General features: G+C 47.7%; 2 protein-coding genes across 6 annotated transcripts in view; both read right to left on the bottom strand.

Annotated features, from left to right (window-relative positions):
• Window positions 1–25,881, bottom strand: part of LOC120959397 (protein spire) — a 119,687-nt gene continuing 93,806 nt past the window's right edge. For 3 of the 4 annotated variants that reach the window (XM_040382712.2, XM_049609761.1, XM_049609760.1), the window contains exons 10-16: window positions 5,230–5,531; window positions 3,235–3,505; window positions 2,899–2,952; window positions 1,373–1,992; window positions 1,109–1,309; window positions 728–1,029; window positions 1–655 (exon numbers count right to left, since the gene is read on the bottom strand). In XM_040382712.2, coding sequence (XP_040238646.2) covers window positions 436–655; window positions 728–1,029; window positions 1,109–1,309; window positions 1,373–1,992; window positions 2,899–2,952; window positions 3,235–3,505; window positions 5,230–5,531 — 1,970 coding nt within the window. In that variant the 3' untranslated portion in view covers window positions 1–435. The remainder of the gene's footprint in view (window positions 656–727; window positions 1,030–1,108; window positions 1,310–1,372; window positions 1,993–2,898; window positions 2,953–3,234; window positions 3,506–5,229; window positions 5,532–25,881) is intronic. The other variant, XM_049609762.1, reaches the window with a different exon arrangement.
• Window positions 12,307–15,507, bottom strand: LOC120959399 (mucin-5AC-like). Of its 2 annotated transcripts, none has more exons than XM_049609764.1 (2): window positions 15,003–15,507; window positions 12,307–14,192 (listed from the first exon to the last, which is right to left on the bottom strand). In XM_049609764.1, the coding sequence occupies exons 1-2, from the start codon at window positions 15,443–15,445 to the stop codon at window positions 12,539–12,541; spliced, it is 2,097 nt and encodes a 698-aa protein (XP_049465721.1). In that variant the 5' UTR covers window positions 15,446–15,507; the 3' UTR covers window positions 12,307–12,538. The 2 variants fall into 2 exon arrangements, with proteins under 2 accessions (XP_049465721.1, XP_049465720.1); XM_049609763.1 differs by having other exon boundaries at window positions 12,307–14,745; window positions 15,070–15,505.

Consider the following 25,881-nt stretch of genomic DNA (forward strand, 5'->3'; position numbering starts at 1 on the left):
AAAAAAAAAAAAATAGTATTACAATAATCACAATGCCATGGAGGTATTCGCTAGCAAAGCCAGTCTTAACGCTTACTCGGTCTCGAATCGGTTCGGCAACCGTGTGTCAGCACCACACTCCCACTCCCCCTAAGCGACCGTCTTCTTCTTCCTCTTCTTCTTTCTACAAAATATTCGCAACGGCAAGCCCGGGCAGGCGGGCCAGATTGTAGGAGGATTTGAATAATAAATAAGTATAATAAATACAACGTCATTTCATTCGGCGAATGCTGCTCCGGGGCGCTGTTATGTAGATGTGTGTGCGTGGAGATTTTGGGGTAACAAAGCTGTCCGGTCTCCCTTAAATAAGCGGCCACACCAGCCCAGACACTGTACTCCTCTCCACTGTGCGCTTGCTTTCGGCCACCCGCCCACCCCGGGGTTTAACGGCACCGCTTACTTGTACACCGGCGAGATATCGAGCGTCAGATGGCGCAGCACATGGTTCCGGGCCGTCGTACGCGTTTGCCGCGAGGATCGGATGATTTCCAGCACCAGGCTGCGACAGTCATTGCACACCGCCATCAGCTCACCGGTAAGCCGTTCCTTCTGCGGGTCAAGCCCACCACCGCCCGGTCCGGATGCGGTAAGCGTGAATGCTTTCGCGAAGCGATTCCTACAGGAAAACAACAAACAAACCGATTTTTAATATAATTTCTCTTGCAAAAGGGAGGGAATTTCCGCTTACTTTCTGTCCAGCGTGCTACAGTTGGAGTGGGGCCGGGCCGGGCTCTGCGGCGGCAGACTGTTCGGGCCCTCCATGCTGCGGGACATGAGCGAACACTTCTGGGCCGCGGCCGAAGCGGCGATGACGCTCGCGGGCACGGTGACGTCTTTGGCGCAGTGGTTTGACGCCCCACCGGAGGAGGACACGTGATGGGACAGGGAGAGGGAGAGCGTCTCGGTGCCGTGCAGGCTGGTGCCGGGTGTGCTCGAGGCAGAGCGCTGATTCTTTGGTGACGATGGAGCACTACCGACCGTGTTGCGAGTCTGAAAGAATGACCGAGAGAGCGGAAGAGAGCGACGTTAGAGCGCGTTGCTGTACGGATGAACGCTCCAGGGGGCCTACCTTTCGGTCTAACTCAGGTCGTAACAGTCGCTCCATCAGGGATCGGGGGAAGGATTCGTCCACCATGCTGGTCGGGCCCGAGGCGGTACCGTGCGCGTGATGGCTCGGCGACGGCGTGTTGGAGGTGCACGGGCTGTTCATGAGCGAGGGCGACAGCAGCACCACGGGAACATTGCGGAAATGTTCGGTTGGTATTCGCATCTAAAGAAGCAACACGTTGCATTTAAGACGCTCCAAAGAAAAGGGGGGAAAACGGCTACCCACCTTCGTGTTGCATTTGTTGCAGACCGTCCGCTGGCAGAGCTTGCACAGGATGCCGCGCGCAAACAGCGTGAACCGGGTGCGCAGGCACAGGAAGCACACCTTCCGCTTCTCCACGTCCTCCTTGATGTGCACGTCCACCGGCAGCCCCTCGAGCTCGGCCTTCGTCATGACCGAGCGGATATGTACGATCTCCTCCAGCGTCAGCGACAGCCGATCGTTCAGATTGAACGCGTCCTTCCACTGGTGCTCGTCGAGCGAGTTCTTGGTCCACGTGTCCAGCGACGACAGATTGCTGCCGCCGACGTACTCGATCGTGCTGCTGCTGCTGGTGCCGTTCTGGCCGGCGGCCGGCGCAGCGCTACCGATCGGAGCCGGCCGCGCCCCGTTCACCACGTGCGGCATCACCATGGCGGAGGGTTTCTCCTTCGGGGGCACCCCGTTGGCCGTCGGTTGCGTGTCCGGTTTGGCCGCGTCGCGATCGGATTGGCGCGAGGCGGGCCGCGACGCGGGCACCGAGTGGCTTGCCAGCGGGTCGAGCTTGTAGTTCTGATTGCAGCCGATGATGGTGTGCCGGCGCATCGATGCTCGTCGCGATTCGCACTGCGTTGCAAGGTCGTAGGCTGCAAGAAAAGGGGGGGTGTTGAAAGGATTGGAAAGAGAGAGAAAATGAGAACGAGATTAGTGTTTAATGAAAAATAAAATGGAAATTGTGCTACCAAAAAACACAAAAACAAAGGTGCATATTTCACAAACATTGCGGAAAAAATATAAATAAACATACAACAGTGCTAACAAGAAAACAACTACACTAGGGCAAGCAAACAACACAAAAGCGGATGAAATATGGCCTAACAAACGTTACAAAAAGTAGAAAATACTTAATATCTGCAGCAAATGTTATATAAATTAGAAAACAACTCAACTCTTCAGCTTTTCTTCGTAAAAAATGAACCAAATGACAAACAAAGGCACCGCCTCACCTGTAACATAATCTTTATGATGAGCTAACGGAAAATAGAAAACTCGAAACGAAACCAGTTCGTTGAACACTCAATTTCAAACCAGTGCAGTGCCGTCCAACAATACGTGACATTTTCGCTATTCAACGAACGGCTTCCCCTCTTTGTCGCTAAATGAGCTAATCAAAGTGATGCTAAACCGAGCTTTCTACGTGAAACACACAAGTGTGTAAAAGGGGGACGACAAAGCAAAAACGTTATTTCTAGATGTTGGAGCTTCATCCGAGTGCTGTTCGTGACGAAACTGAGAAACACAGCTCAAATGGTGCTGATTTGGACGGACTGGTGCAGAGGAAACAATCACAAATAGAAAACAAACAACGATGCTCTTGAGTTTGCTGACTAGACTGATCGTGATGATCATGCAGTTGAAGAACAGAATGAGATGAACTTATTGGGACTAGAGAATGAATTTAAAAAAACCGGCATAGTAAAACAACAAATCACACCAAAAAGCTCAAAAACACACACAGACAACAGCACACGGTGATGAGGGTTAATATTTACTTTCGAGAGCCTTATCACAGAACCGATGGTACTCGTCGTGGGTGATGATGTTCTCTGTCGTATTGGCCACAGATGGAGGAGGCATCGAATATCCGATGGTTTGTTTTGTTTGGGATGACGGAAGGAGTATTAGTAGCGGAAGGTGGTAGAAGAAGGTGGAAGAAAGATGATTATTATTAGATGGATGCGAATGCGCTGCTAGACATTTAGTAGTCAACGAGGACAACGTTTACTATCCCAACACAACACGACCCCGACAGTGTGGGACAGTGTGAGAGCGCGTGTTAGTAACTGTGGGCGAGGACACCTTTCCCAAATCTTCATTCTTTCACTCACTTGTCCGTCGCAGCACGGTGTTGATGTTGTTCTGATTGTTCTCGTTGTTGACGATCATCAGCCGGTTTGTACTGTGGTTGCTGTCGTTGGTGTGGCCGCTACCACCACCACCACCGCCAGCGTCTGTGCTGCTGCGCTTGCCCCCAACGCTGCCACCGTACAGTATCCGGTGACTGCCACCGTTCTGCTGCTGGCTCCGGGGCCCCCCACTGGTAGCGCTCGGGCCCGAATCTGCGCCATCGTTCGCTGTCTCATCAATGAAGTCATCATCCTAAAAGGAAACGTGTTAGAGCATAAAACACACACAAAAAGCGGGTCATAAAACAATGGAAAAGCAACTGAAAACACAAATTAGCGACTGTTGGCTATTGGGCCACATGTTTCGAAAACGGTATTGCACCATGCTTTTTAGCATAATACAGCAGCTTTTGCTTCTCAGCAGCCGAAGGTCACGTCGAAATCCGCCGTTTGGACCGGGGAAGGAGTGCGTGCTTTAAAAAAAAAGTGGGTGAGAAAACCCACCCCAAACCGGTACAATCTCTGCAAGCTCCTTTAGAATACGGTCACGCAGTTTTTGAAAGTTTCCACCCCAAACCCACCGTTGTGTCTCTTGGTCGCAAAAGTGGCCCCACGAACGGCAACACACAACTGATCACGTTTTGGACGCAAAGCGGTACCAAAGCTGGAATGTGCCAGCGGGACCGAGAATGGACCGCGAGAGTGTGTGAGGCTGAGCGAACGAAAAAGGTTAAACCCCCGGAGCGACCTCAACATTTACGAAACACCACAGCGGGTCCACAGCGGAAGCACAACAAACGTTGTCTACCAAATGTGTGAAAATCGTTTCAGTTCGCAGTGGGCGCAAAGGGCGCTTTTAAGTGGCCAAAGTGCAACACAACACCAACACGCCAGCAGCAGCTTTTCCACGCTCCCATTTAGGTTGCTCCAACAGTGGAGTGCGGGAAAGAGGGTTGGCGCATAAACGCATTTTGCAAAGTTCAAAGGTAAGTTCCTTCGCTGCACCGCGGACTGCAGAGTTGGACTCTTTGGTCCGTAGCAGTACATTAAATGTTCTTTCTTTTTGGGGTGGATTTATGGTTTAATGGATTAAAAAGAAACACGTAAAACATTGAGGTCTTTTGGGAGGATTTAGTTCAACGCAAGAATGAACCTTTTTTTTCGTACCAAAAAAGCGGTTTTAAGACTTGCTAAACGTTTCCCTTCACTTCTTGCAGTTCCAGTAATTCAATCGCCGCACACACAAACACACACACCGAGCCAATTTATGCCAAAAACCTTGGCTGCGTACTCCAGTTTCCCGAAACCGAAACCGACCACCTCAGATTGCACCATCCCACCCATTACCCGGCTCGAAACACGTGAAGGGGAGGCCCACTCGGCGGAATGCTCTTGAAGAAATCCATCCGCTCCAAGACTGAACCGGAGGAGGTTGTTCTTTTAAGTCCTCGTTTAGCAGCACGACATCTGCGGCTTCGTTGCCGGACTCAAACAGTGAGAAAAAACGCGTCCACCAAGTCCACCAGCAACAATGGACACTGAGTGAATTGCTTCACAATTTGTACCAAAAATCACCCGCTAAACGGTTAATGCATTCGTGTTGATCCGTTGGTGACGTTTGCCTACCAACAACTTCATGACGGCAGGCATCACGGTTGAAATTCCAATTTATAGAGACAGACAAGGAATGTCCAAACATGAGGCAGCAACTCGAGATGTTGCGCGGTTTGCAGTGAATTTGCTCAGCAATGTGGAGCAAGCTCGCCAGCTAAAGGGCCGGCAAGCTATCTGCAAGGGCCCACCACACCACGCTTTGCATGATCCGCGATCTTACGCGGCCGATTCGACCGTCTATAATCAGTGCATTGTTACAAATCCCTCCCCCCAGTGCAATAAATCGTGACCGAGACATTATCCGAGTTATCTAACGATGGTCCAACTTTGACGCCCAGAACGATGCCACGACGCCGTACTTACGTTGAACAGCGAAAAGTCTACTGGTATCAGTCTTAGGGTGTTACGGGGTGTACCGCTGGTGTGCGAAAAACTCGAACGACCCAGCGTCATCGTTTTGTGGGCCGTGCTGATGCCGCCGCTGAAGTAGCTGCTGGAACCGTGGTGGAAGCTGGCACTCTGGCTGCTGCCGGTTCCACCGCCGCCTCCGCCGCCGTTGCTGCTACTGCTGCCGATCCCGTCCAGGCTGTGGGCTGCACCGCTGGTGTCGATTTCATCATCGCACGATTTCTTTACGCTATCTACTTGGGTTGTGGTAGGTAAAACTGAAAGTAGCAATTGCGAGCAGAGCAAAAGAAAAGGGAAAACATTAGATCGAATTAGCTACAGAGCGCAAGGGGGGACACGTTTCTTTCACCATGTCGAACGAGCAATGACTTTACAAACGTTTTTTTTTCGGCTAGATAAAAGACAAAAAACAAACACAACACACTAAGCTACTAATGAACGTTTGACAAATTTAACACAAGCATGCAATAAACGGGACCAAGGCTACGATTTCAAACAAAAACCCCAAAAAACAACGACATCACAGACGCTCGCCTAATAAGCGTTAACCTAATTTTTATCAGCTCCCCTATGGGTGAGTAATGCTGTAATGCTTTCTCGCTGCGCGATCGTTTACCAGCACGTTTGGTGTTATGTCATGGCTGTAAAAGGGTAGCACACTACACTTCAAAAAGCCGCATCCCATCAATAAATGTAGTAAACCACTGATACTGGTCGCGGTTTTTTATCGTCACCACGCACACACACACGCGGGCTGTTTGTCGTCTGTGTCAAGTTGTGTTGTGTCTGCGGTGCGGTGGCAAAGGGGGCTTTTTTATCCACCCAAAGACCCTGGCCTAGAACGAGAACGTGGGGCTGTGGGGCGAAGGTACAGTAGTACACCTTGAGGGTCAGGCTTCACCTCAGGCCCGTTTTGGGCTGGGGGGGGGGGGGGGGGGGGGGGGGTAAGGCGCGTTCTTCTTTCCTTTACCACCCATTGGGTTGGAGGAAGGAAACACGGAGCTGTGAAATGGGTAAAAAATGGCTTCCTTTTTGCACCGTATTGAATTGTGTTTGAGGGTTAGTCAGACCCCTCCCTGGTATCGATCAATGCCTGCCGCTCATATTACGCTCAGCAAACGTTAGCAACAAGTGTAAAGTGTGGCCGACGGGAAGGAGCCCCGTGTAAGGCCATGCTACTTCAAGGTGAAAAGCCCACCATGCGGCTGGCAAAAGAAGATCTATTACTTAACGGTCACCACAGCACAATGAGTCATTACAGGGTTTCCCACGATATATTGGTTGGTTCCCATCAATTTTTGGTGGATTCCCATATTTTTTTGGTGCGTTCCCACGATTTTTTGGTCGTTTCCCAGAATTTTTTGGTCTAATTGTATTGATATCCAATCGGAAAATACCAATAAATTATAGGATCGAACCAAAAATCTATGGGATACAACCAAAAAATCGTGGGAACGCACCAAAAAATCATGGGAACTGACCAATAAATCGTGGGAAACCCTGTAACTGCTCTGACACTCACAAAACCCTTGTTTTTTATAGTGTTTGCGTTCTACCCGCTCTGCTTTTCTCTCGGGTTAGAACAAAGCCTTGAACTCTTTTAGCGTTACTGGGGCCAGTGCAAACACACGATTTATGATGCTTGCTTGTAAGTGTTTCTTCCATGCATGAGCTTTTTAGGGGTTTTGGGGGTTGTAGCATGATGCCCCAAATTTGGGTCGTCCCACTCCTCCAAAAGTAAGTACACACGCCATCTAAAGCATGCATGAATGAGGCAACTCTTGGAAACGCCTTCACATGTTTGACCATTACACTACCTGCAGTAGCTACTAGGCACCGAGCAGAAATTCGTCCGGGAGCCACAAATTCGATTTTGAAAGCCCCAGACGTAAATAGCCAAAGAAAGGGCCACTCTCCCCCTGGGTGATAACACCGACCGGAAGGCATCTTTGCCTTGCATCGTCATGTCTTCAGGGATGAAGCCGCATACCACGCGCGCACAAGCAGAATGCACAAAGCGGACATGTTTTAAGGCCGATTAGGTTTACAAATTCATGAGCTTGAGCTGAACCTGGGGACCTCGGGATGAGTTTGAGGGAGATCCTTCTAGGAAACATCCCTGGCAGTGAGCTTTTACACACGTCCAAGACTGCACTGGATTATGTAGCCTGTATGCTTTCACTATAAAGAAGTACAAGAGTTGGAGTAAAGTGAGCTTCTGTGGAGGTAAGAGAGAACCACACATCCTACTTCCGGACAAAGTTGAACTCAATTCTCTAATGGGATACATTTTTATAAAATTGCACTTTTACGACAGTCGTTTGTAAGATGGTATAACTTCCCGGTAAGAGCCACAAACATCTCCTTTTCAGACGTGATGTCGGTACGAGTTTAAAATGTGTCAGTTTCTGTGTTTTTTTTGTTGGTAAGGTAAATACAAAAGAGGAAGATAAATTTCACACTAAAAAACCTTCCCAAAGTGTTTCAACTTGTGCCACATCTTTGGCTCTACTACAGACACTGGTTAGGTTTATGTTGGCAATTCCTGGCCTCGGGCCAACATGCCGATTGGCGTCTATCGATTCGAGCTTTGAGTGCGAGAATCCGGGTAGGGGAACATAATAAAATGAACGCTTTATTCCACCAAGCATATGGTAGAAATACACCGAAAAAAAGCAACAGCTCAAATGCAGAGTCGTTCAATTTCGTTTGCAATGTTTGCCCTTCCGCTTCGTGGCAAGTTGTACGTCAACAAGTCGTTTTCCCATATTCCCAGAAGCTGCCTTACGGTACCCCATATTATGCTGGCGCTGCGTTGGACACTTTTCTCTCGACGGTATCATTATGTCTCATCCCCATCACATCCACATTATATCATCATATTCATTATGTGTGGGGCCCAGCACGAATTGGCTCAAGGCTGGGCATCACGAAGCCCACAAGAGAGCGGACACCCACATGATACTAGCATTTGCGTCGCACTGTTTCCTCCAAACAAGACTGCCCCGTGGCGAACTTGTGGCCGATCAATAACTGGCAGAATAAACATGACCCTGTTTTGCGACGCACATCCGAAAGCTGCGAAAAGCATCATTTTTTCTCTCTAGCAGCTTCCTCTGCGTTGATCTTTTTCTTCCCCCACAGACGCTGGTATTAAAAGGACCTGCATAAATCAATCGATTTTCACCGCTCACTCCAAACCAAAAAGCTGTGAAATCGAGCACACGCCACACTTCGCCGTACGGCAGTGACGCAATAACAAAACGACGATGCGTCGTGATTTGAGCTCGATTGGAAAACGGAATGCATATTTAATGGCCGCAGCAAATCGGACGCATCCGTCGGAATGGACACCAAATCTCTGTCTTCAAATCGTGCGTGGACACCACGCTGTGTGGTAAATTGAGCGTGTGAAGATTAGCCGTTTGTCGTCGTTGAAACGGACATGACGCGACAAAATGTCGAAGGTTTCGCGGTGACTAACAAGACCACGACAACAGCTACCTTCTCTTGCCAAAAAAAAACTAACGCCTCTTGCTTGAGGTGAACGCGCAAGAAGCCCTAAACATCGCCCAAACACCATTACCAAACAAGACACGTTTTATGATGCCATGAGCTTGGAGCTTGGCTGAGTCGCGGCTTGCCTTCGGTGATGGCGTTGAAATCAGAGTGACAAACTCACGGTGGGCAATAAGGTGGGAACTGGATAACCGGTGGCGCTACACACCGCATGTTACAGGGCAACGAACTCGCAGGAGGGCGTGCAAATTGCACCCCTGTCTCTCTGCTGGTGTGTACTCTTCTATGGAATGATTAGCATCAGTCCGCTACATTTTCTTCTTCCATATGGTAATGATGGGGTTTGTGGGTAAATAGGCTTAAAGTGAAGATCCCCTAGAACATTCACATACTAGTAACAACAACAAAAACTATTTCAAACTCTTCTACAACTAGTAGCAATGAACTGAGTACGTCCCAGCAAGCAGTGCGCCCAATTTTCCAGCTCTTGGTTTTCCATAATTGGTGACCTGTTTGGTTTCTTGGAACTCCTAGGAAAAACTTCAACCCATCCCAACCACTCAACCCGCCTAATTCCAAAGCGGGGGCGGGGAAGTAAACAAATTGTTGTTTGCACGGCCATTTAGGCTGATTGCTACCGCCATGTTTTGGGAATTAAGTTAATTATTTTGACAAGCAGTTTTCCCTACATCGCCCACAATAATAATGGCCGCATTCTGTGACGAAGCTTTTTCGTAGAAATTAATTCAAAGTATGATCTAAATTATGGTCACATTCGCCTCGTTTTCTCGTTAAACACTATATAGCATATGGTGCAAGAGCATTAATCATAATGGAACTTCGTATCTCTCCTTCTCTGTAGCGGCTCACGCAATCCAATTTTAGGGAACGAACACAACACGGAACCTAAACCCTAATGGTAATCCACAAACACACAAAAAAAAAACCCAGCAACTCAACGACTCCCCCGAACGAAACAAGTGTACCTGATCTGGGCTTTGGCGTTGGCGGCTGTTGTGTTGCCCGTGGGGCCGCCTTCGGTACGCGATTGATGGGCGGCAGACCCGCAACAGTACCGCCGGCAATGCTGTTGCTCCTGTGCTTGGCCGGCGTTGGTGGTTTGCGCGGTGACGGTGCCATCGGTACCGTGGCCGGGTTGTCCGCCGGACAGTACGCCAGGTCGCGGACGGCATCGACGCACGGGTCGCCATCGGGTGAATCACAGTCTGCGGTCGCCGTGACAAACATGATTTTTGTGTAACCGTTTAACTATTTGTAAGCAGTTTTTATCACTCTCAGGCGGATTGCAAATGAAAACTACGCTTCGATAGGATGTTTAACCAACAAACAAAACAAAAAAGTTCATGAACGTGCAACTGTGTACACTAAAAACGAAATGGATGGTTTTATGAAATACGATGCTTCACTATACTGCACAAAGGTCTGAAGTGTCTTTCAATGCACTTAAGACGCTTCGAGACGGAGCGATCGATAAATTGTAGTCTGCGGTTAAGGAAAACTGACCCGACCCGCCGTGCCATGTCGAGAAGGAACTAACGATGACATCATCAACGGCAACGGCCTGCACAATCCCTACGACCACCTTAGTTTATTATCCAACGTGCTGCAACGTTGGATGGTTGCGGTGGGTACTTTAGGTACGCTTCCTCAAGCCAGACGAGTCTAACGAGAGCGTGTTTGTATACATATAGGAGTGACATAGATGTGTCCTCACACCAAAACAAGGATACCAAGAGTGTCCCTTTCCATCAACATCGGAAAATATAGTATCCCCCATTTCCCAACAGATGGTACCTTCAGGATGGTACCGGTTGTGGAAGGAAATGACTCACCCAAAACCTTACTCTTTCAGATCAGATACTATAGTTTTATGAGTCAGCTGAGGAAAACAACAACAAAAAAAGCGAACAAAATCATAGGTGGAGCATAGCAATATTATCCAACCACATATCCAACCGGGAGAGACCGGGGGATTGTATCCTTGGGGAACTCATAAAACCGTACACGGAAAGCCCTCCCCAACCACAACCGAGGCATGACAAAGGATACGGATGTTTATCGGTCGGTCCTGATCTCGCTCTATTTTTAATTTCCCATTTTCTCTCCTGCACCTACACTAACAAAACCACCACTTTCGCACAAACACACTCGTAGAATGCAGTGGATTTTTCCTGCCTTTTCCACACACTGGCACCACGTGAGAGGGATGGCACAACGGAACAATCAGGGAAGCTCAGTCGACAGCAACACGACCACGTCCGTGTTGCGTTGGTTCGGAAAATCTACACGCACTCGTCCAACTTATCGATTAATCAAATGGCAGATCTGTTTTTACTGTTTTTCTCCATGAAAATGCAAACACTTCCAATGTGGAGAACGACACATTCACGAAGGGCACAACTATCAACACATTGCTAACCGGAGGGTTGCGTTCTAGTACCGTGGAAACAGCTAATTAAACACGCGACAAGCAAGCCTCAACACACTCAAGAAGGCGGCTGCAGAAGTTGGCGATATCGAGGAAGCTCGAGGTTTATGCTGCGTACAGAGCATTGTTGCAACTGCATCACACCAATGGAAACATTGCCCCAGCAACCACAGAAAAAAAACAAAAAAAAACTGTGCGAAAAGCTTCACGGAGACAAATCTCGCACGCGCGTACGTTTCGGCCCCGCGTGGTTAACGTTCTTTCGCGAACTGTACGTGGTGAGTTCCCGTGAACGGTGTGCAACCCCCTTTTGGCGATATGCTTTGCAACGAGCAAGAGAGCGTGCCTGTGCCTCTAGTGTCGTGCGAGAGAGGGAGAGTGTCACCGTTTTATGCTGAAATAGTAAAACCTGGCAGTGGCTGTGTTGGTGCGTAGCCGATGCTGCTAGCGGAGCGCGTGCGCAACCACCACATTATCTCGATTGCGGAGCGTGAGCAGCGGTCGTCGCTAGTAGTAACGGGCAGTGTGTTGTGACTGTGTTGGTCACAGGCAACAATGACAACCGTGTGCCACCCTCTGTTTCTGCCTCCCGCATATATGCACAACATAAACAAAACATTGCTTCTCCCATCGCATCGATGGCGGTCGGAGCTAGCTTGCCACATCTAGCGCACAACATTGAATCGGTGGTGGTAGTAGTAACGCAAGCTGAACATAAACAAAAGCTGGGGAATGAAACGAGAGCATACTCTTGAGGCGGTCCAGCGCCGGCGCTTATCTTGTACACTGCTTGTCGTAACAGTAAAACCTAAAGGGACGCAAGGTTTATTCCATAATTTTACATTTATTTTCTTAACATTTACGTTTCTCTCTTACTCACCTGCATGTAAAACTATCCCTAATAGTTACAGTAATTAAAGAGCTGCATTTAATTGAAAATATGTATCAAGCTTTTTTTCCAAATTTTCCCTGAATCAAACAATCTGTACAATCATCTGCATATCTTCTTTCATCGATTCGTGGAAACGACAGTTATCATAATTATCATACAACTTTCACATCGATCACATTACTCGCTACCAGTGTTTGCTGAGATAAAGATGTATTCATTTTACATTAAGGCATATTGTTTTGAACTTCTTCGACTTCCGTATCGTATCTGTTGCTACCTCTACTACACGAAACGCCTTTCATTACTATCGGTGATGTATCGCGTACGAAATGATAGCCATCGCGGTGTCGGCTACTTGAGATGCAGCCGCAGACGGAACCAAAGCGGATGTGGCGCGCATCCATTTATCTAGTTCTGCTATCAAGGTGCGGCCTGACTCGTACCGGTTGTTGACGGAATCGTTTCGTAGGAGTACGATCGAGGGGCTTTATACGGGCCGATTGTGTCGTAGTAGTCGTTGTCGTCGTATGGGACTTCGTTGTTCTTCTCGTTGGTTTACGGTTTATAGGGACCATTTCTGGAGACGTTGGGGATGTGGTTAACTCGGACCAATTTTGCGCTGGAGTGGTCCAATTCTGCGTAGAAGTTGGCCGATTTTGAGGATGCTCAGTTACATTCCAAGCTGGCGTCGTCTCAGTCCAGTTCATTGATGGAGTTGTCCAGTTATGGGGTGGTGAAGTCCAATTCTGTGATGGAGTCGTCCAGTTTTGCGTTGGTGTAGTCGAGTTTTGCAAAGGAATGGTCCAGTTCTGCGAAGGAGATGTCCAGTTCTGCGGAGGAGTTGTCCAGTTCTGCGATGGAGTGGTCCAATTTTGAGGATGCTCAGTTAGATTCCACGAAGGAGTTGAGCCAGTTGGATTCCACGTTGAGTTCCACTCAGGAGTCGTCCAGTTCTGCGGTGACTCAGTCATATTCCACGTAGGAGTTGAGCCAGTCGGGTTAAACGTTGAGTTCCAATCAGGAGTCGTCCAGTTCTGCGGTGGCTCAGTCACATTCCACGTAGGAGTTGAACCAGTAGGATTAAAAGTTGAGTTCCAATAAGGGGTTGTCCAGTTCTGTGGAGACTCAGTCACATTCCACGTAGGAGTTGAGCCAGTCGGATTCCACGTTGAGTTCCAATCAGGAGTCGTCCAGTTCTGCGGTGGCTCAGTCACATTCCACGAAAGAGTTGAGCCAGTCGGGTTAAACGTTGAGTTCCAATCAGGAGTCGTCCAGTTCTGTGGAGACTCAGTCACATTCCACGTAGGAGTTGAGCCAGTCGGGTTAAACGTTGAGTTCCACTCAGGGGTCGTCCAGTTCTGTGGAGACTCAGTCAAATTCCACGTAGGAGTTGAGTAAGTCGGATTCCACGTTGAGTTCCACTCAGGAGTCGTCCAGTTCTGTGGAGACTCAGTCACATTCCACGTAGGAGTTGAGCCAGTCGGATTCCATGTTGAGTTCCAATCAGGGGTTGTCCAGTTCTGTGGAGACTCAGTCAAATTCCACGTAGGAGTTGAGCCAGTCGGATTCCACGTTGAGTTCCAATCAGGAGTCGTCCAGTTCTGCGGTGGCTCAGTCACATTCCATGAAGGAGTTGAGCCAGTCGGGTTAAACGTTGTGTTCCACTCAGGAGTCGTCCAGTTCTGCGGTGGCTCAGTCACATTCCACGAAGGAGTTGAGCCAGTCGGATTCCATGTTGAGTTCCACTCAGGAGTCGTCCAGTTCTGCGGTGGCTCAGTCACATTCCACGTAGGAGTTGAGTAAGTCGGATTCCACGTTGAGTTCCACTCAGGAGTCGTCCAGTTCTGTGGTGACTCAGTCACATTCCACGTAGGAGTTGAGCCGGTCGGATTCCACGTTGAACTCGAATCAGGAGTTGTCCAGTTCTGCGGTGGCTCAGTCACATTCCACGTAGGAGTTGAGCCTTGCGGATTAAAAGTTGAGTTCCAATCAGGGGTTGTCCAGTTCTGCGGTGACTCAGTCACATTCCACGTAGGAGTTGAGCCAGTCGGGTTAAAGGTTGAGTTCCACTCAGGAGTCGTCCAGTTCTGTGGAGACTCTGTCACATTCCACGTAGGAGTTGAGCCAGTCGGATTCCATGTTGAGTTCCAATCAGGGGTTGTCCAGTTCTGTGGAGACTCAGTCAAATTCCACGTAGGAGTTGAGCCAGTCGGATTCCACGTTGAGTTCCAATCAGGAGTCGTCCAGTTCTGCGGTGGCTCAGTCACATTCCATGAAGGAGTTGAGCCAGTCGGGTTAAACGTTGTGTTCCACTCAGGAGTCGTCCAGTTCTGCGGTGGCTCAGTCACATTCCACGAAGGAGTTGAGCCAGTCGGATTCCATGTTGAGTTCCACTCAGGAGTCGTCCAGTTCTGCGGTGGCTCAGTCACATTCCACGTAGGAGTTGAGTAAGTCGGATTCCACGTTGAGTTCCACTCAGGAGTCGTCCAGTTCTGTGGTGACTCAGTCACATTCCACGTAGGAGTTGAGCCGGTCGGATTCCACGTTGAACTCGAATCAGGAGTTGTCCAGTTCTGCGGTGGCTCAGTCACATTCCACGTAGGAGTTGAGCCTGTCGGATTAAAAGTTGAGTTCCAATCAGGGGTTGTCCAGTTCTGCGATGGCTCAGTCACATTCCACGAAGGAGTTGAGTAAGTCGGATTCCACGTTGAGTTCCACTCAGGAGTCGTCCAGTTCTGCGGTGGCTCAGTCACATTCCACGAAGGAGTTGAGCCAGTCGGATTCCACGTTGAGTTCCACTCAGGAGTCGTCCAGTTCTGCGGTGGCTCAGTCACATTCCACGTAGGAGTTGAGCCAGTCGGTTTCCATGTTGAGTTCCACTCAGGAGTCGTCCAGTTCTGCGGTGGCTCAGTCACATTCCACGTAGGAGTTGAACCAGTCGGATTAAAAGTTGAGTTCCACTCAGGAGTCGTCCAATTCTGCGGTGGCTCAGTCACATTCCACGAAGGAGTTGAGCCGGTCGAATCCCACGTTGAGCTCGAATCAGCTGTTGTCCCATTCACAGGCGGACCAGGGCTATCCCATGAGGGAGTTGATCCTTCTGCCACCCATGATAAGCTCGCTTTGTCCTTTAGCACTGATTCTGTTTGATTTGTTGGTGCATCAGCAGTAGTTGGTACCGTACCATCGGTCGTTAGTGTCACATTGTATATTGCTTCAGCGTGCACCACAACCACCTGACACAGAAGATTCAAACACAACAGCACACCAAGACCACTATGACACACTTTCAGCAACTTGAGGCGCCCCATCGCAAGGCGTAAGTACTATCCGGAACAACAACCAGTATCGATTTGTCACCCCAGGTCCCGCTGGATGTCATCATTTATACTTTACTCCGGAGCGGGCCTTTTATCGGGATGCAATCTTTCTACACATCTTAACATCCCTATCAGAGCTTATCATAATTGCTTTTTGTTGTGATAACGGCGTAAGTGCGCTCCCCCTTCTTTGAGCAACCAACGGTAGACCAATGGTTCATTCATATTGATTTATGGCATTCAAAAGTACTCGCCCGAGGGAGTGAAGTGATTCTTCCGGTTAGAGATTAAAATACAGCTGCTACCGAAGTTTCATCAACAACCGATTGGGTGGCTGCAAGTCTATGATACTGGGATACACTTTTCAGTCACTAGTTCGTGACGTCATCGTATCTTGTGGGTATATTTCTAGGAAATCAATACCAGCAAATGAGAGAACGTCCTGCGCATACAAAACAGTTGCAGTGTACCAACACACAAGCGATGCGCTTTTTGCATCAAGTTGGCAAACGTTTGTGACCTTGGCATTTAACTACGAAATCACCCCCCATGATGAGATGCATTTGCTTTCCGCTCTATCGTTCGTCGCTTTCGCCGCTTTCGTCTCACGACAAACTCATGCAAGGTTAAGCGAAAAATCAATTTGGCGCTATAATGTAACGGAGAAGGTGTTCCTGCTGTTACATCACGCTGATAGTAGTAAATTCACGCTGCACTCAATTTCAATTTACTTCCATATGCTGCGGACAGTAAGCAATAGGATGTAATCGAGAGGAAATAAAAAATAAACTAAAACCCTTACTATACTACCTAAGGAAACGAGATGAAAATACGAATGACAGTGGCAATAAAATATGCATTCACGAGAGTTTTCTCTCGACAGATTACACCGCGTTGCGAATGGCGAGAGAGCATCCGCGGCTCCGTGTCGGTTACGGTGATGAATAATTGAGCAGACAGTACGATGTACCGCGTAAGTGTGGCGGGTTTTCCAGAAAACCTTTCCAGATACCGATAGCACTGCCCCGCCCGGTAAGGCAAAGTTACACTGACATACGTGCTCCAGATTGATGTGATTCACGATAGGAGAATCCCCCCAAGTTGCGGACACAGCACTCTTATCAACATCCTTCAGCGGAATGGTAGCAGCACAAACGGCATCGCGGGTGCCGTTTATTGAACTTGTAATAAATTCAATTGTGTTTTAAATGAAACATACTGTTCAACCAGCAAGAAATATGTGTACCCGCGCGCTATCTGGGGGCGGTTTTGCTTTTGTTTTTAACAGAAATGTTTTGACGATCAGTTACCGAACGCAAGGAATGGTTGGGTAGCACGTGTTTGCACAGTATCGAACAGGAAGTTAGGCGACCGTTGGCAGCTGTTAGTTCAGTATGTGTTTTCACACTGGTTTCTGTAGTTTGATTACACATAATGTGCACAGTATCTGTCAAAAAGATCTGTCTTTCAGTGCAGCAACATTTCTTTTCACACGATAAGCATCAGACTCACTGAATCACGCGCATTGAGCATGGGGAAGAACAAGCTTGAAAGTTAGTAATTCGATTTAACGATAAGACACGTGTCGGACATACTTTGCGAATACTTAACGCTTATCAGCTAAACATCAAAGCAAGTATCTGTTTAATATCGTTGACACGTTGTCAGCATCTCCTGCAAACTGAGAGAACCGTACAACCCAACGATGCTCGGTTGCTTCTTCCCATTGCGTCACACTCACGGAAAACGGATGCACTGTACGTGTTAAACCATTCCGGTTCCGAACCCGCCCGAAATCCCAACGAAATGCCCTCAAAATTCCACTCCAATAAAGTCGTATTCTTTGTTATTTCCCTTTTCTCCAATCCGTAACAGGGAACGAACGGGGTGAAAGTTTCTCTCCCGGTACACCCAGCCAAGTTTCCTTCCCTTTCTGTTGCTGCTTATCGAAGGGCACACAAAAATAGGTTCGATAGACCCCGTCGCGTCATGCCATGTTTATCTGGGGTGGTATTATTGGACATTGAGGGGGTACGAATTTATAATACTGCGTGATTGCGAGACCCAAAACCACCCGCGAACGTTTTTCTAAGGAAAGGCGGTTCGATACCCGACGGACGGATTTTTGTTTATGATTGCTCACGCAAGAAGGTCATCCCATGTTGCTGCTTTGGGGTTTACGAATAAAGACCTCTAGGGTAGACCGAAGGAAAGTTATGTCGCGACGCAAAATATGTGTTCTTTGTTTTATGGGTTTTGCTTACGAATTGGAACATTCCCAGAAACAATATTGATGATTTGCTAATCCATGTAAAACAATAGAAAGCCTTAAAATCAGTCCTACTATGTTCCTTTGAATGAAATCGCAAAACACTGTTTACTGTACATTAATTATTGAACCTTACCTTTCCAATATTGTTTCTTCCCCGACACGGTTTATCAATCAAACTATTATCGTTTAAATCGATTTCAAAACCAATCACTACATTAATCTATACGCCGGGAGTCCATTACTCTCAGTAGTGCTTTCCCCAATCAATCACGCCATCGATTGTAAACGAAGAGCTGCTTCAACTCCAGTCCCTTCCCCAGCGGCTTTCAGAAACAGTAACAATTTAACGCAAACTGTGACAAATCCTCTTGTGATTGTTTCAAGTGCATCCGAACACATGGCCACTGAGAGGGGCTTTATGAAACCAGCTGCAACTGGTTGTGGATCATACTTGTCTGTTTTGATTTCGCTACGCTTCCCCAAAGCATTATGATGTGTGTGTGCTATGCCTAACAGGTTTTTATCAACCGCCACCGTTTGCATGGGGTGCATCGACAGCATGCGCCGTGAAGCACGTGCTCCTTCGTGCCTCAATTCCTCTCCTATCTGAGTGGCACAGTGTCACAAAAAAAAAAAAAAAAAAAAAAAAAAACAGATGACGGGAGCGGCAATGATTCGATGTCCAAGAATTCCAAACATAGCAGTGGAGTCGAGCTCCTCCAGCTGGATGGCATCCTTTCCTGCTGCTGTCGACCTTATCGTCACTTTCACTTCACCCGGGAGCGAAGGAATGACTGGCTTTTGTTGGACGACACCTGACCCATACACACACACACACATACACTTTAAAGGTTCCGGTCAAGCCACACAAAATCTGCAACGAATCGCTAGTCCAAGCTTGTGTCGAAAGAAAAACACCGCCACGCCGTCCCACGACGATGTGAGATTTAAATTTTCAATGGTGCGATCCACCACTCAAAATAGGGGGGTGCGGCGATCACGATAAATGGCCCTCGGGGGACCCCTCTTTGGACATTAAACGGTCGCTTTTGCGTAGTATATCAACATTAGCTGGGCCGGCCTGGGCGATTCTATCTTCTTCTCCTCCGACAGCCGAAACGAGTGAAAGGTGAAAGGGGCCCCCCTTCCGTCCGGTTGCTTTTTGAGTGTATTTTTTATTTCGGCACGGTCCAACCTCTCCACCCAGCTGGGAAAGGTGTTGGGAGTCTTACCCCGTCATAAGCTCAACGACCCACATTTTATCCCGAAGAAAGAACGGAATTTTAAGTGAGAGTGTGTTAAGAAATTGGATGTGTTGGTTTGGTCACTACCACCATATTTGGACCTTGCACAGCACATGCGGGCACATATTCTAGTGCTTCCGGCTGCGTAACATCTGCCGCAAGGCAATCAATCGGAAAAAAGCAACGTGGTGTCTTCACGTGACATTTAAGCCGCTTAACCCTCTCTCTGTGTGTATGTGTGTGTATTACGTGTCGAGTGTTGGCGCCCTTTTCCTGTGTACACTATTGACGGAAGTGTTATCGATTCAGCAAGCTGAAAAGGCTCTAATACTCTCTCCCTATACATTACCTGTCATTCCCATGGCCAGCTGGCGAAGTTTTGCGTTGAGATTTATATAATCCATCGTAAAACAGGTGGTTACAACAAGTTCTGATAATATATCACAATCGCAACAGTCACATCACATTGTTATCAGATGCACACTTTCAAATCAACTTGATGTTTTTTGTATGTTGTTCCACATATGCAACTGATAATAGAGTACTTAATGCATTCTTCACTACACTCCAACAAATTGCAACACGAAACTTCACATATTACCAAACTCAACACCAACTGCTTTCATCACACTATCCCGCCACACAACACATTGTTGCACCATTCAACAACAATCGACCGAGAAATCACGCGAAACGAACGGATGCCAACCAAATCTCAGCGCCGACTAAAGTCCAACCGAAACCGGCATGCTGTGGGAAGCATAATTTTCCTGTCCGCTTTGCTCGAACATTGCTAGATACCCGTGCCGCGAATGTAACGAGCGCGAGGCACAAAAGCTTGCGGCCCACTTCGTTCGTTTGTCCGCTCTTTCGAGTAGTTTGAACGGGCGAGCTTTCGAGCAGCTTCGCGATGACGCGCGCGCGAGTTCGATTTTTGTTTTCCTTTTTCGTCATCACCATCAATTGTTTGGCTATAATTCTTTTGGTAAGCGATGAAGTAAAACCGGCCCTTCGGGGGAGCCGGCAAGTAAAAACCGTTTGGTAGCACAATGGGCACGCTGTCAAACAGTTGATTCGTGGCTGCCAATTAACGTTGCTCAAGTGTGTAGGCGAGCACCGGTTCGACCACGCTGCGACCACGGCGTTAAAGAAGGACACGAAGGGAAATTTTACCCCCCCCCCCTCCCATTTCATTCTGTGCTCGCTTGATTCGCTACGCTCGAACACGAAAAGCCAATTTGATTCGGCTTGGAAGGATAAGCGAAAACCATCACAACAACCACCCACCGCCCCAGCTAGCTAGCCAAGCGGCAAACCGGAATAATTTATTCGATTCCTTTAGCTGCGGTTTGTCCTGTAATGAGTTTCCGAGCAATGGGATTTTTTTTCTTCCTTTCGGGTTTTTTTTTTTCAAGAAATCCGGCATCGTTAATCCAATGAGCGTTACGGGTGGTAATATTAAGGATTTGCACGTATACAGACAACACCACAGTGGTGGTGCCTACGCTCTGAAGGATAATTGAATTTTATGGGTTAGCTGGAATCGAAGACAGAGCAGGAAGAAATTCACAACACACTGTTGCTTATTGGTCACTAAGAAGCACATCTTGCGTGCACACACATTGGTAGTTAGTTTCGACTGAAATTGAATCTACCACATTTCAGACCATTTTGCAAACTTATTCAATGAAAATGAATACATGGAATAAAACACGCGTCCAACCTTACAATGCTGGCAAGCGTAAAACACACGTGGAGTTACATCGTTGTGTGAACTGCCAGGCGCACACTTTTAAAAGCTTCGACGAAAGTTTTCATCGAGCTTTAGTTCCCATCATTGCCGATGATGGCGCTAACATACGTAGAGAGAAATACTCTTCAGACGGTGTACTCTTCACCAGGTCGAATGATGAATGGATTTATTTCAAAATTTGTTGCCAATTTCATTTTTCTACATTATCTTGATGACTATTACACTTAAACAAGTATTTTCAAAACATAATTTGTAAAGTCTAACATAACCAGTATTAATGTGTCTACTTTTGATCGTGCCAATAGTAAACCATAATGGTATTTGCAAATTTCCCACCCATAACTTAGCGTTTAGGCCCATCCAGCGTTTATCATTCCTAAGTGACGTGCAGTTGACTGGAGTGGAATTAAAATATCATACTCGGCAGATATCGGACCCGGGACGCATGGGGGCGAGGTACAAGATTAGCATCTCATTTGCATTCCCTTGGCGGGTGTCTTTTCCCTTTCGCTTTCGGGGACGCACAAAAACTGCCTTACGTTGCGGTTTTTTTTTCACGTGCTAAGCTCGCTCGTTTGCCGCCAACGATTTATGATTGCGCGGGCCACCCCGTGTAGCTTCCTGCATAAGTACTGCAGTTGGTCCGTCCTCGAGTGAAATGGGCAAAACCAAATAATCGCACACAAGACAGCGCAAGACATTCCAGCCCGCGACTGTGCTGTGACCAACGGTCGGAACAAATGACCCAAAGCTCGCGACATCCAAGCGCGCAATGAGCAAAAGGCTTTGACATGTTTATGAGACATTGTTCCTGTCTTGTTTCCACACCCCGCCCGGGAGTATAGTGAGGATTGGGATGCGCACAAGGCTGGTGGATAATCAGCTCCACGGTTTGGGGCACGAGAGAGGGATCGATCCGCTACGTTTGATAGCGAACGTCGGTCGGCCAGCAAAATGCGTTTAAAACGCGAGTGATGGGTCTTTAACCGTTTGATCGTTTGCCGTGTGTTTCGTAATTGTACACAAATTTGTGACGTTACTTTTGCTCCGCGTGATTAAATGTTAAAACGAGGCTGTGGCTATTTGTGGAGGGTAGCCACGCAGTGGAAATGATCGTCCAAAACTGTGTGCTTTTTTTCTTTATTAGCACGCATTACATTGCTTTACAGGGGGACGGCATGAAAAGAATCGCACAAGAATGGGACATTTTCGGTCACAACCCTACCATCCATCAAGATGCTGACCCGACGATAACGGTGCATACACCAGAGGATGGACCAGCTTTATGTAGCCACGACAAACAACAATTTGCATACCATCTTGTGCGTCCGGGGCCGGGGAAAGTAATAGAAGAAAAAATTAAATTAAAAAATCCACTTTCTTAGCTATAAAAAACCGACTCGGTTCTTTCCCTCATCTTCTGGAATGCATTCTCGGTTGATGGCGTTGTTGCTCCTGTGTCCTCACGTTTTATTGCACAAAGAATAAGAACTTATTTTTCTCATCATTTGCATAACGCAGCGAAAGAGTTGTCCCGTTCTGGCGCTCCTTCCGATACGCTAGCTAATTTAATTTAACTATCAAAAAAGAAAGACTCAAACCCAGCCAATCAAAACCAGTGGACTGAAGCGCTTTACGAGTGCGCTCTCCACATAAACGTCACAGTCTATGATTTTTATGATAAAACCCGCGCAACCCGCTGCAGTGTCGCACATGCCGGCTCGTTATCGCTTTTCAGTAGATTCTCTCTCTGTAGCACACGGCACGAAAAAGCTCCCAAAGGGTGGCCTGAAGACACCCATCCAAGGTCTACCGTTTCCGTGACGAAGCGTGTCTACCGGACTGGATGATAGTCAATGGTGAACCGGTCAATTGGTTGATGGATCGTAAAATTTGGACCGCACCGAATATTTTAGTTTATGTTTTTCAATATCTCGGCCTCATGCCGGACGATCTGGAAAGCGTTTGTTATAAAAATTATAGAAAAATCAAACCTCCAGCACCGTGCATAATTTGAGTGCGGGAATAAAATAATGAGGGTCGTAAAAATATAACACTCTGTTCGCCTGTGGGGCCTGCAGGCTTGATGTTTGCATCTGGCTGCATTTTTCTTCAATCGACAGTGAAAATTGGAAGACAATCAAATTGAGGAGAATATGATCGGGTCATTTTCAGAGTTGAACTATCGGTTTGTAACTTTAAAAGATGTGTTTTTCATTGAAACGAACAGAGTAAAAGTCAATTCAAAGTATAAATAGGATGACAAGAGCATAGTTATGGAAGAAAGTAATATATTCCTCCGAAGCTTTCAATGGCTATTTCCCACCGCCGGGAAAACAGTACTCATCCTAGACATTATTGACCAATGGTCAATAAATGTGCAACCAAACGAGCTTGACAAAAAGGCTCTCGGCATGTACGATTGTGGGTCAAGTCCCTCTCTCTGTTTCTCCCGTCGGTTTGCAACATTAGCTCACTGGTTAGAAACAGAAAGTAAGCATCACAGCGACCCTGTACACAGTACTCGACCATGCGGTCCCTGTGCTAAAATGCACTTATGCCTGTGCAAGCGCATGATTGGCAGCGATGATGAACAGGTTTCAAAAAGGGTGGCACATATTTTTGCATGCACCTCATCATCGGCACCAAAAGCCGACGGGAATTTCTTTCGGAAATGAGTTGATGTTTTATTGACTGCTGCTCTTATCGACAGTCGTCGTCGTCGTCGTTATTCGCGGTGAAAGTTGTTCTATCGAGTGAATGCAATTTCTCACACGCTCTCTGTTTTACCCAGGAACAGTGCGGGACAGTCCTTCTGCCACTGCCAATCACAAAAATCGCTCGCCCCGTACACACATTGAGACATTTCCTGCCCCATATATTGCGCTCGCCCGGTGTTAACGGTGGGCTTTGGCGTCTTAATAACTACCAAACAAACCATTTGCTGCTCGCAATAAGTGAACGTAATTAATTAACGTCTCCCAGCGCACGTATCATTAAATGAACTGTCAATTGGCATAGGACGAGAGTGTGTAAGGAAGAGAGAAAGCACGGGGAGCATACATCATGCCTTACGTCACATACACGAGCACGCTTTATGTGCGAACCCGCGCTGGAGAAATTGCACATTAAATGGCTATCATCGATCAGGGAAGATTCTTTTCATCCTTTCTTGCTGCCATGATGAGCACTACCGCTTTGTGTGGTTGGCGGGAAACCCGCCATGACGCACCACCCGTGGCCACACGCTGGCATGATGTTTGATGGAAGCTTCAATAGAACGTACGGGACACGGGCGGTACGCGCGAATGAATATGATTGACAAGACGGCGGCGCGTTTGGCGTGTGAAAAGTGCAGCAAAAGGGTTCGCTGGGAATAGGCGCATCCGCGCCGTGTTAGGAATTTGTGCTGGCACTGTTTAGATTGTAGCTTGGGCGATAGTTGCAACAATGTTGAGGTCCTGAGGGAATGGCTCCTTTTGGTTCCAAGCACGGCGGGTTGCAAGAATAAAATAGCATCTTCAATCGACTGAATAGATTATTCAAACAGCTCCATTTCTGAGCGTTAACACAATGTTCTTTGTTCCTTAACATATACAGGCCTCCTCGCTGATTGAAACAAATACCGTTGAACCCAAATTAAGACATTCTGCACGGTCATCAGCCATGTTCCACATAAACATTAAGCCTCGGATCTAGTGATCGCGATACTTTATCGGTGCTCCCAAATCAAACGCTTTACGGTTTGCTCTAAATTGGCAGTTCGGTATGCAAACTTCCTCCCGGACCGACCGAGCAGCAAACGGAATTGGAAAGATTTACATACCAAGAGCACGATCACGACGCAGTGTTGGGTCTCCTTCTCTCTCTCTCTCTCGCTCCCCCGTGGGTACATCAATTAGCAACCTGCGGTGGTTCCATCGTAACATTAATCAGATTAGCATCCATGTCTCATGGGTAAGCGAGCGAGCTACCCAACCACGGGTGTTGATCCTCAGCCCCACACAGTTCTCTTTGCTACAAATGAGCGAGTCGCATTCCAATCGTCTTCCATAAAGCTCGATTTGTTGCCAGAAAAAAAGGCATATACAAAGAAAGAGAGATGGAGATGGATAAAAACACACATGACGATTTGGATCGCATCTTCGCGGTCGTCGGGAAACGAAAACCCACCAAAGAAGAGGCACGTGGCCAATGCTAGCATTCGAACCCTTTTTTGGTGGTGGTGTTGTTGTTGTTGTTGTTGTTGTTGTTCCCTAGTGGATAAAAGCTATCCCGTCCGTTTTGTGGCGAGGGAAAGGAAAAGCTCGTTAGAAGTGTGTTAATCCAATGAAGCTCTCCAGAAAAAGGGTTTACTTCGAGCCAGTGTGCAACGGCTGGATGGAAAGGGAATTCAATTTTGTTATGATCAATAATTTCAGATAAAATTATTAGCTGTAAACAAAACCGAAGCGAAAGGGAAGGGTGAAGGGAAAACATCCCCAACAGATGCAAATGCATTTCTAGGGCTTTGGAGCCCGGCATCACCTTTACGGTGGGTTCGTTCGTTCGTTCGTGGTCGTCAGAATCTGCGGTTGGGTTTGGCCTTCAGCGACTGGTGTTCGACCCACGCGCCCACATTGCTTTCCGAGTAGGGCTTCCCTCTCTCTCTCTCTCTTTCTCCTCCACAGTCTCTTATTGATGTTATCGCAGAGACCTACAGACCTAGTAACACAGTGCCGGCGTGATGCTTGCTTGGATTTTGGTACAATTCCTGCGATCTCCCGATGGTAGGATCATCCAGTGGGTTTGTAACTCTGTCACAAAGAGAGTGGATGATTCCGAAGGGCACGCTTTCATCTGCATCCCCCCTCCATACTCACAAACACAGCATCATCATTAGCGGCGGTGTTTATGGTAATGATGTTGTTGATGTTGAATTGTTGTCGGATGGCTTTAGAGTGGGAGAGATCTGACTCCTCAGGGGGAACACACACGCTCCTCACATTGATTACGAGTTGATTATGATGCAGATGATACGCGCGTGTGTGCACTGGGAGGAGGGAAAGAATGAGTCCCTTTCGCTTGTCTCCGTTTCCCTTTCGGCTAACCTAAAGCCCTCATTATGTTCTCCTGAAGCCTTCCAGTGTCGTGCCACAGTTTGTTTGCGGTCGAAAGT

Source organism: Anopheles coluzzii, chromosome 3 (assembly GCF_943734685.1).
Source record: "Anopheles coluzzii chromosome 3, AcolN3, whole genome shotgun sequence".
Taxonomy (NCBI): domain Eukaryota; kingdom Metazoa; phylum Arthropoda; class Insecta; order Diptera; family Culicidae; genus Anopheles; species Anopheles coluzzii.